The sequence below is a fragment of the Eurytemora carolleeae genome, unplaced genomic scaffold (genome assembly GCF_000591075.1).
Source record: "Eurytemora carolleeae unplaced genomic scaffold, Eaff_2.0 scaffold1273, whole genome shotgun sequence".
Lineage (NCBI taxonomy): Eukaryota > Metazoa > Arthropoda > Copepoda > Calanoida > Temoridae > Eurytemora > Eurytemora carolleeae.
Window position 1 is genome coordinate 44951 of NW_019397159.1, and position 12079 is coordinate 57029.

A 12079-nucleotide genomic window follows, 5' to 3' on the forward strand; every position below is an offset into this window, starting at 1 on the left:
TGGTATGTAACCACGTTACCTAACTTTTTCCCTTCATCTAACATTAGACTAATTTGTACTATTCCCACTTCACTTATAATCCCTATATTTATTTACTATATTTACTTCCACGTTAACTGCTTTTATCCAATTTACCTACTATTCTAGTTAATTATAATTATTTACAATATTAACTCTTTAAGACTACCACTTAATTATTCACTTCCCCTATTTTACTTTCTCTTACCTTCTATGGATAATTATTTATTTCTTCTTTAACCATTAATTCAACCACTATCATTTTACTACGAGAATTACTTTATCCTACCACTTTCCTTTACAAAACTTCAATTTACCAACAGTCTTATCTCTATAGTTTTCTTAACTTTATTATTTATAATGTTAGCCTTTCTGTTCACAAGAAACTCCTTTTCAATTACCCCCTTATTAACTTGTCTCTAAAAAATCCCAAAAGTTTCCTTTTCACTTCCCAAGAGACACTCTACTAATTTCCCAAGAGGATTATTTATTATTAAATCCCAAGAGGATTATTTGTTATTAAATCCCAAGAGGATTATCTTTAAATCCCAAGAGGATTATCTTTAATTCCCAAGAGGATTATTTTATAAATCCCAAGAGGATTATTTTATAGATCCCAAGAGGACTAACTTATGAATCCCAAGAAGATTATTTATGAATCCCAAGAGGCTAATTTATGAATCCCAAGAGGATTGTTTGTAAATCCCAAGATCTCTACTTTAGAAATCCCAAGAATATTATTCTATAAATCTCAAGAGGATTATTCATGATTTCCATGTAGACTAAAATACTTATTCTAATTTCTTATTACCCAAGAGGTTCTAGACTTAAAACTCCAAGAGGAATCTTCTTTAAATCCCAAAAAGATTATTGGTCTAATTTCAAAAAACTATAATACCTATTTCTAAGTATATTTGAGTTCTGTAAACTTAAAAGGATTATCCCACTAAAAACAAATGAGATTATTACACTAAATCCCAAGAGGACTACTTACTTTATACCCCTTAAAGAACTATTCTACTTAACCACCAGCAGGATTATCTTTTTCTTAGACCAAGATATTCACCTTTTAGAATTCCATCTTAATCACAATAAGACTATAAAGGTTAAACCACCTTCTTCATCAACTCATACTTTAACTTTTTTCAGCATACAAACCTCAAGCATTAGCAGGATCCATGAAATACGGACCCACAGGACTTTTTACTCCAAACTCTTTTACTTCTATCACAACCGACCAAGAACTAACAACCTCCCTCGCCGTTCTAGCCAACCACTCCCTAACTAAGAAGACCTGGTCGTCTTACTACGGAGAAAGCTCTGATGATTTATCTACAACTGGAATTAACCCCATCAGCACCCTAGCTCTAGTTCACTCAGAACTTGAACAATTTAACAGAAACTCTACAATTAGGAACCCAGACGGCTCCGATTACCAGAACCCTATAACAGGACCCCCAAATGGAACCTTTTCTACAGCTCTTGGTCCACACAACCCAACTGATGCTCAAACTAGATCTCAGACCTCCAATTCTAACAGAAGCAATCAAGCTGGACAAACTACATCTGCAACCTTCAATCTTACCGGTATTTATTTATCAACATTTAAAATACATTTAATTATAGATGTGAAAACTTTATCGAACCCTTAATTGGCTGAGATAATTGCAATATTATATTTATATTCTTATAACTCACACTCACCTAACTACATATATAAAACTCAATCATACTTGTCTCACTAAATACCTTAATTCTCTAATCTTTATCAGATCAAAACCGCGGAGATCCTTCTTTTACAAGAACCAGATTTGCTCCCCCTGTTCAAACCTCTACCGGCGCAAGAGCTACCCACACCAGAATAGGTAGCTTATAAAATTTTTCTATATCTATTTATTTAAATAGACTTATTTGATAATTTTGACTATTACTATACTTACATACAATAGGAAATATTCTGTTGATGAAAAGATAACACTTTAAAATTAATGTTCTCCAAAAAAATTTAACCTTAACTAATTTCAATTAACACGAGTAACTACTAACTGTTAATTTACTACTATTAGATCGAACTACCAGAGATCTATCACGATCAGAGGTTCTACCATCTAACCCTGAGGGATTTAGTACAACCAGACTAGTTACAACAGAGATCCCTACAGATTTAGGTACTTCACTTACATATTACATCGAGATTCTTTATTATTAATTCGATCTAGCCAATAATTATCTACTTACCACTAACCCCTATTTTATCAGATTCTGATTCTGGAGAACCAGAGACAATCCTCCATCCTAGAGCGACCTCGAACCTCCAAAAGAAACGAAAGAAGAAGGATAAGAAAAAGAAGAGTAAGAAGAAGAAAGCTTCATCTTCCTCTAGTAGCTCTAGCTCTAGCTCTAACTCTTCCAGTTCTGATGACTCTGATGACAACTCCAACTGGTCCATGATGAGAACAATCTGGCCCTTAGAAAAACGACCAGCAGCTTTACAACACAAAGATTCCTTCAACAGAATGAACCTTGATCACCTGATCTCCCTAGCAAGACTAGATAAACTACGACCCTACAGGAATAATACTCATGAGGATCATAAATAAGTACAATTTTTTCTCTGCAGCTCATTCATTATCAGAGAGAGTCAATCTGGTCTCAACTTTCTTTAATGCTGTTCTACGTGAAAACGCAGCCAGAGCTAGCAGGAAAGAACTAATCATGAGCTTCGCGGAACAAGAGGACTGTATCAAGTCAGTACTAACCTCTGCAGGACTCAACAACTCTGTACCAGCGGGTAGAATGTTCAACAACGACCAACAGAAGGTAAAATTCCAACAAACTAGGCCGAACTACAGCTCCAGCGTCACACCTAGTTCATCCAACAGCTCTGGCTCCGCATTCTCCAACAGATCCAAAGTAGTACTTCACAACGGTATTCCCATCTGTTTTGCTTATAATAATGGCTCATGCAAGAACACTCGTTCACCAGCAGGTTGCAAAGATTCCAAAAACCGAGACCTCGCGCATGTTTGCAACAAATTCCTGGACAAAGCTAACACTCACTGCTTCGACAAACACTCCCGGAACAATCATCGCTAATACGGATCTTCACTGGTTGGCTACACTATCTCCGGGTCGTGGAAACAAGCCTTATTTGCTTATCTATTTATACATCGTTTACTCAATTATAATAACCTCTTTTATACCTCTTGGCTCATTAACCCATCTATTTAAGCTAATTTCATTCATTTATATTAATCATATTAAGTGCTTTAGCCCATGCTAATTTTATACAATTATCTCACTCAGTTATATTAATCATATTTGTGCTTTAGCTCATGCTAATTTTATACAATTAAATAAATGATTATTCTAAATTATTTCCCAATTTGCTATTAAAGACTATGTTGTTACTTATTACTGGTAATAAGTCAAGAGAACTAATGCAATTTTAGCAGGATTGAAATCATTCCTGGATATTTATATCAATAAATTACATGTAGAATTAATCTGGCGAAATTAAAAACATTTAGATTAAGAGAGAATTAGAGTAAGCTCCGCCGACAATTAAACCAATTTCAAATAATTTACTCCTTCTTAAAAACCCCTGGGATAAATTTATACTAGATTCGGAAATTTGTCAATCAGCTCTGTGAATATTTAATTTGGTCTGAAATCAGAATTAGTCTTCTCGACAAATGTAATTAGTTTCGATTATAGAGACAAATCTATACAATTAGATAATTTGAACATTAAATTAAAACTTTGCTTATTTCTATTTTTAACCTTCAAAAATTACATATAGAACCCTCTTGTAATATAATAGCGAACTAAATAATACTCCTGATACCGAAGCATACTCTTAAATCCAAACAATTAAGCTGAATAAGAAAGAATTCGGGAGTCGGATCTTCAGTACAACAAGTGCTACGTACACACGATGATAATCCTCCAATTTCTCGTTTATTACTCTCAACTATCTACATTTACAGCAGTTTATCAATAAGTTACTTATCCATCCGTTACTGAGGATTCATATATTGCTTTAATACACAGTCTACAAAGGACATTGGTCAAATTATCAGTTATTTTTCGGGAAATTAACTTTAAAATTAGTTTAGTTCAGTATAGCTAGTGCTACGTACACACGATGATAATCCTCCAATTTCTCGTTTATTACTCTCAACTATCTACATTTACAGCAGTTTTCAATAAGTTAATTACCCATCCATTACTGAGGATTCATATATTGCTTTAATATACAGTCTACAAAGGGCATTGATCAAAATTATCAGTTATTATTTGGGATATTAACTTTAAAATTAGTTCATTTCTTTGGCTTATCATATAATAAGACGACATCCAATTAAAGTCCGCGCGGCATTTCATCTCTAAAGCGCATTACAACTAACCTAAAAAGTTAATCTCTACAATAATAACTCTTAATAACGACGATCACGTTTATTATTACTGATTACTGCAAATTATATACAACCTATAAGTGAGAAATCCAACAACCATTAAAGTTCCTTTAAACATATTAACGGTTATTTCTACTAGATATCAGCTGGGTAGTGTCACGACGACTGGTATCACTCAAACAGCTCACAACTAGGATACTAGCCACACCCATCCCTGACCTACCACCACCAAAAGTTTTCAAACCTAAATATAATATCCCACAGCTGCACTCTTATAAATCAAACCCTGATAGTGATTTTTGGAAACAATTTCCTAAGAACTACTCACAGCCGGCAAAATCCATGGTTAATCATCATATTTTAAAATCCTTGGCTCTGGAGTCCAATTTTCGCGACGTGATCTTGCTCGAAACCATCTGCAAAGACCTACACACCGGAGCTAATATCGGATGCTTCGGTGCCTCCAGACTACCTTCAGTTTCTACGAACGCACCTAGTGCTTTCGAATTCGGCCCACACGTTACAGACGCCATTGCAGACTGGATACATAAAGGCTTCGCCTACGGCCCTATACCTCTGGACCAAATCCCACAGACAGCAAAGATCAGCGGTATTATGACGAAACCTAAACCCAATGGAGCAGTCCGCATCATCCTCAACCTGAGTGCCCCTTTGGGTCAAGCTGTGAACGAAGGAATAAATCCTATGAACTTTCCAACCATTATGTCTTCAACAAATAAATGGCTTAAAGCTCTACACCTGGCTGGAAGAAACGCCGAAATGTGCAAGATCGACTGGTCAGATGCTTATAAACATATAGCAGTGTCCCTTGAGGATACCAACTTACAGTGGTTTACTTGGCTGGGCATGGGTTTCAAGGAACTATGCCTTATCTTCGGCGGCGCCAGCAGCGCAGGAATTTTTGATAGATTGGCAAAAGTTGTCGTCCACATTGTTGCACACAAGTCTAATTTCCCTACCAAATTGATCTGTCAACACCTAGACGACTGCTGTGCTGCAGCTCCCGCCGGTTCCGGTCAACTAGCCCGATTTGACTCTGGTTTCTATCAAATCGCTGGAAAACTCGGCATAAAGTTAGCACCCAGAGAAGATCCGGAAAAATCCTTCGGCCCAAGCTGTTCCGGGCTTGTGCTTGGAATTTTTTATGATACAAATTCTTGGACTTGGTCTCTGAATCATGAGAAACTGTCTCGCTTACTGCATGATCTTAAAGAGTTTCTGACGGTCGACTCACTACCCCAGGAAAGAGTCTGGTCGTTAGTCGGCAAACTTATCCATATTAGACCTTTAATCCCTAATGGAAAGTTCAACATGCACCACCTGCTCCTGGCCAACAACAAATCAAACTTCAGGACTTTCCCAGTCATTTTCTCTAGTGGATTCAAACGCCAAGCTCATTTCTGGTTCTCTATGATCAGGCTATGCTCTGGTCGAGGCCGTCTTCCAAATCCTTTCTACAAGCTACCCAGCTGGGCTGTTGACGTCTACACCGACTCTGCTGGCGGCTCCATGTCCTCTACCGGCTTGGGTGCAGGTGCCGTAACCCCCGGTTGGTGGACCTACTTACCATGGTCTAGGACTATTAACCTCGGCCGCCCTGCTCCTAGTGGACGCTCCCTCAGCAGGTCTATGTCTGCCTTAGAACTTGTTGGACCTCTTGCTGTCCTAGCTGGCGGTTACCCCTGGTGCAAGAATAACTATATCCGAATCTGGGTCGATAACGCCGGTTCCGTCTTTATCTGGCGCAAGGGTTACAGCACCTCCTGTCACCTCTCTACCACTCTAGTCGGAGCTATTTCTACTGTGGCTACTGGTCTTTGTTGTTCTGTCGAAATCTGCAAAATTACTCGTTGCTCCAGTCCTCTAGCCTCCATGGCTGATGCCTTGTCGAAGGCCGATTTCAACCGATTCTGGTCTCTAGCTTCCACGGCGAACATTTCACTCCCAGCTGACATGGCCACCTTACCGGGCTCCTTACTCCGCTGGATCGCAGACCCTACCCCTGACGATTACCTCGGCGACCGTATCCTCCGTGACCTCTCCCTCAAGACCTCCGTGCTGGGCTACAACTGCTAGGTAGGGACTTAGGACGTTAGGTTGCTGCGCGGTTGGACTCTGCTTTGCTGATGCGGTTTACGGTTACTAGCTATTTACCTGGTTTACCGTTTCACGGGTCACTAGTACTTTATCTACCTTGTGTTGTTTACTTTACTGTGACTCGTACTTTTACTATTACTGTACCAACCATTTATTGTAGCAACCTGTTTGTGTGCAGTTTTGACTGTCCTATCTGGTCACCCTGCCCACTGTCCTTTTCCTTTTTTCCTAGTTTTGTTTCAGAATATTGTGGGTCTCTCTCGCTGTTCTTTTCCTTCTCTGTCTCCTTCTGTTCCTCTCTACCTTCGCTTCTCTGCGCGTTGTACAGGTAGCTCGTGTTCATGATTGTTTAGGCACTGATCCCTGGATTCGGGGGTTAAACTGAGTGAGGACGACGACTTTCTGTACTAGCGCTGTGCTTAGCTTTCTCTCTCTCTCTACCTGTACTGTACTGCTGACGTGGACTATGGTTGGGGGGAGTTTTGCGGACCCTCCCCCTACCCCCGGTTTCTTCCTATCTGGGCTCAGTCTTTATCTCTACCTCTCACGTACTACATCTTTTAAACCCTCCTTCCCCCCCTTCTGGCTTCCTTTCTATTTCCTTTATGGGTTACCTACGGTTTGCAGTTTACGGTTACTAGCTATTTACCTGGTTTACCGTTTCACGGGTCACTAGTACTTTATCTACCTTGTGTTGTTTACTTTACTGTGACTCGTACTTTTACTATTATTGTACCAACCATTTATTGTGGCAACCTGTTTGTGTGCAGTTTTGACTGTCCTATCTGGTCACCCTGCCCACTGTCCTTTTCCTTTTTTCCTAGTTTTGTTTCAGAATATTGTGGGTCTCTCTCGCTGTTCTTTTCCTTCTCTGTCTCCTTCTGTTCCTCTCTACCTTCGCTTCTCTGCGCGTTGTACAGGTAGCTCGTGTTCAAAAAAATTTTGCGGATTTAAAAAAAAAAAAAATTCGCGGATTTTCAAGAATTAAAATTTTTTAAAATATTAAAAACCTTTAAAACACATTTTTTTAAATTTTTACCATTCATAAACCTTCCCTGTGGTCACGTGATGACCCACAAAAAATTTGGGCCCGATCGGTTCAGCCGTTTTGACGTTTATTGGATACAAACAAACAGACAAACAGACAAACAAGCCAAATTTATATAATTATTACCTTTCGAATATTCATATCATTGTACGCAGAAAAGATTAATGTGTTAAAACCAGGATTCAGCTTTTCTATCACCGTCCTAAGAATATGAACAGAAGTCAGAATCGGGTAACTAGGATTAAGATTAAGAGTTTAAGATTAACGATTCTTCACACAAAATTTCCATCCTCAGAATACCAAGTTGATATGTTTAAGCAGGAATGTATCTAACTCATGTTGGCTCTGTTCTCAACAAAGGGTTTAAGATTATTGCGAAATTTTTTACGTTTTATTCGCGGATTTCAAAGAATTTTATGAGATGGAATTTTAGTGATTTATAAATTATAGGTTCAATTTCTTGAAGCGTGGAATGTAGACCATTCAGTGCTTGAAACCCTTTTAATTTTGATGCAAATCCGGATCCTGGATCCGCACTGGAAAAAAATGGATCCTGATCCGGATGCAGGTTATTTCTTTAAAATTTACTTATTTTTTAACGAAGTAGAATTTTCAAATTTGTCTTATTTTTTTTGCTAATGTTTATGCTAAAACCATTCAGAAATCAGGAAATTTTTATGATCTCTCGTTTTTCATTAGTTCAGATTTGGGTTTTGAAAATAAATATTTTTTTGCAGTTTTTGGTTGATATTTTGCCCCTTGATCCGGAACCGTATATTTTTGGGGATCCAGGAAGCCAAAATGTTGCGGATCCAACGGATCCGGATCCTAAGCACTGAGAACATTCCTTCCACTGATAACATATTCAGTGTCTGTATATACAAAGAGGCTGTAAGCTTTTAAATTCAAGTGACCCTCCATGCAAAGGTAGCAACGCCCAAATTACAACAACACCCTTAAAACCTTATTCGGATTAAAATTGTCGAATACAAGTGTTTAATTCTGTTCGTGTCTCCATTGCCTCTATTAAGCAAGAGATGCGAACCTCACTTTTGCAGAGAAGCCACGAATGAAAATTAACAGTTTAAATTAAGAAAATCGTGTATATCTAAATTCATAATTGATCACATTAAGGTTTCAAGGGAAAATTGGGCATTGCCATATTTGCATGGATGGTCACTAGAAATTACTCCAGTCTATTTAAGGTCACAATGTCGAGCTTCAACGTCTAAGCGCTGGAGGCATAGATTTAAATTACAAAAGTTTCCCCCTCCAATGAGAGAAGAATAAAATAGGACCAGAGCTGGAAACTTTTGAATGGTGGATATCAGGATTAATGCTTGATCCACTCTTTTTCTTAATCTCGTGATTAAATAATGCTTGTTCTCCACTTGTTATTAATATCCAGTTTTCAGCTCTACTCGCATAACTCTAGAGATTTAATTTTTACCTTACATTAAGTACTGCACCCATCTCAAATAATCTTTCAAAATCATCAAGGACCAGAAATCTTAAATTCTCTTTCTTATCCTTTTCATCTTCTTTCTCGTTTCTTTCCTCCTTTTTCTCCATGTTGTTCTCGTCCATTTCCTCCTTTTTCTCCTTTTTATCCTTTTCCTCCTTTTCCTCCTTTATCTTTCCTTCATCAACCTTGTCTCCTACTTTTTTTCTCGTCTTTTCCGGTTTGAACAAACCATCTAGTCTAAACATAACAAACATTTTCAATATTTTTGAATAGACAACATTTACAATATTTTTGAATAGACAACATTTTCAATATTTTTGAATAGACAACATTTTCTAATTAGAGGTCGTAGATCAGAAAAAAATGTCTCAAGTCTAATATATAAGCCTATAAGGCTCAACCCTTTAGCTGTGGATCTAAGTTGATTAGAATCGCGTATAATTCAAAACTCAGCCTCAACTTTGACAGAATTCATCGAGTTGGGTGCAAATTTAAGCGTGATAGGTGAGACTTAATTAAGACTTCATGCTATAGCATTTAAACTGAGGCCTCAGATGTAAAACTGTTCGGTATTTCTTAGAAAATAAGGCTTTTCGAATCTTTTAAGTAACAAAAGGAAAAATGTGACGTATCATAATAGTTTTTTCCCATAAAACGTGAAGTTCTACAAAAAAAAAACAAAAAAAAAAACAAAAAACACCGACACACCCAGTCAAACACCTTTTTTAGTACCTAGATGGGGTTAACACTAGAATGTTCCACGTCAGGTTGGGGTCATCTTCCTTCTTCTTATACCTGTAATTTATCAATCTATTAATGAATTAACCAATTCATGAATCCATGAATCCATAAATCCATGAATCCATGAATCCATGAATCCATGAATCCATGAATCAATGATTTCATGAATCAATGAATCCATGAATCCATAAATCCATAAATCCATAAATCCATGAATCCATGACTCCATTAATCCATGAATCCATAAATAAATCAATGTGTCAATCAATCAATCAAACAATAATAAATCAATAAATCAGAAAGACACACTGAGAAACAAAGGAGCACTAATTTATGGTATTTGGATTAATAATGTTTAGTATTCCGAATCCAAGTAAACCATATGTATAATTTATGCAGCTGTCTTGTGTTGTCATGCGAGACAAAATGTTTTTTGGCCGGGATTTTCACTTTTTTTCGTTTGTTTAAGGTTTAAATTCAAGATTTTTAATCATGAACGTAGTAACATGAACGTAGAACAAACAAAAAAATAAAAATCACAAAAAAAAACATTATTTCACAAATGATTACACAAGACAGGTGGATATATAAATTTATTTAATTCAAGTTTCTGAAAAGTGTGCGATTTTTTTTGTTAAAATCCGCGAAATGAAAAGGAAGCCTGCTTTGCTGGTATAAAATGTTACTTATTTGACTCGGGAACATGTAAGAAACTTCTTACATTCAAGATCATGAAATTGTGAGTAAAAATGCGGGATATAAATTCTCTAAAACTTGAATAATATCTATTTATATACATAAGGGGGGCGGAAATAATAAATTTCGACCAGGATTTTTTATTTTTGAGATTTTTTGAGACTAAAATGTCAAGAAAAATAAAAGCATGGCCAAAATATTTTATTTTTTTTCTTATTATTACATTCTCATTTATCCTGAAACTTTCAATTAAACTCAAAAAATCTTTTCCAAAAAATACGCAACTTAATTATTAAAATTTGCAAATTCAGAAGTCTCTAATACTATAACGTGTTCATAATGGTTCTTCAAAAATGAATATTTTTTGAGACTTAAAGGCTTTAGAAATTATCAAAATGAAACCACGAGAACGCTTAGAAAAAGTTTAGAGATTTTTTCCCTGTTCACTGGAGTTTGATACAAGAATGCCATCTGAAGAAGAGTTTTTCCACGTTAACATTGTGGACTACTTACAGCATGGTGAATTCTGTTTGTAATGAGGAAATATAGTAAATCTCTCCAGCAGTATCCTAGACTTCAATCAATCATCAAAGCATTTGATGTAGATGTGAAAAATAAGGCCCACATTTTTACCAAAGATTAAATTGGAGAATTTGTCAGGAATGACACTCACTCTCTCAGGTCCATATTGGGTGTGCGGAAAGCCTTGGTTATTATTGCCTTTTTCGGAGAACACGGAGGTCATGAGCTTGGTTCTGGAAAAAAAATCAGTATTGGACAAGAAGGAGTTTATGTGGTTCATGAATGAGCCAAACAAAGATCGGACCAACAAAGTTCCAGGTTATATTCAATATAATTAACATTGTTGTTTAAAATTCATAATTTAAATTTTTTAGATTTTTAGTACCTAAACCTAACTCAAGTTCAGAAATTGACTGGGCGGCTATTGTACAAACCTATGTGGAACAAATTGAACTGGATTTGAATAGATTCACTGGCCGTGATGTTTGGAAAGGAAAGTTTTGACATCAAATAAACAGTGAACAATTTTAGCCCAAGTATTATGGCTTTCAATTTTTGCTAATTGATTAATTTTTTTTTGCAAAATAGCTAAAAATGTCAATTCTGACCAGGAAGAGGATCAAGTTTTGTGATCCAGCCTCTTGGAAAAAACATGATAGCTGAGGTTCTACATGAGGTTGCTAGAAATCTTGGTAAACCAAACCATGCAGATTATACTTTCCAATCATTGAGAAGGTGATCAGCTACTGCTGCTGCAGACGATGGAGCTCAACAATTAATCAGTTTCTATGGCTGGAAATCAGTTAATATGCCTCAAGAATATATATGAAAGAGTAAACGTGCAGTGATGAATATGGCTTCTCTATTAAGTAACCAAGCTGCATCTACAGTTGAGAACTCTATAAATGTCGAGATTGAAACTTCTGAAATTACAGAGAATCCTGCTGATACTGAACTAGAGACATCTCTTGAACCTAAACCATCAGCTAGGGAAGAATCCTGCTGATACTGAACTAGAGACATCTCTTGAACCTAAACCATCAGCTAGGAAAG

At 36.7% G+C, this 12079-nt stretch overlaps 1 protein-coding gene and 1 long non-coding RNA gene across 2 annotated transcripts in view; one reads left to right on the forward strand and one right to left on the reverse strand.

Annotated features, from left to right (window-relative positions):
• Positions 1-6705: 6705 nt before the first annotated feature.
• LOC111712409 (ATP-dependent RNA helicase DBP10) overlaps positions 6706-12079 on the reverse strand; it is an 11925-nt gene continuing 6551 nt past the window's right edge. The window contains exons 7-10 of the mRNA XM_023487004.1: positions 9800-9862; positions 9053-9304; positions 7729-7804; positions 6706-6867 (exon numbers count right to left, since the gene is read on the reverse strand). Coding sequence (XP_023342772.1) covers positions 6706-6867; positions 7729-7804; positions 9053-9304; positions 9800-9862 — 553 coding nt within the window. The remainder of the gene's footprint in view (positions 6868-7728; positions 7805-9052; positions 9305-9799; positions 9863-12079) is intronic.
• LOC111712413 (uncharacterized) lies at positions 10744-12073 on the forward strand. Its single transcript, XR_002767446.1, has 3 exons — positions 10744-11344; positions 11401-11523; positions 11642-12073. It is a non-coding gene; the product is annotated as an uncharacterized LOC111712413 (long non-coding RNA).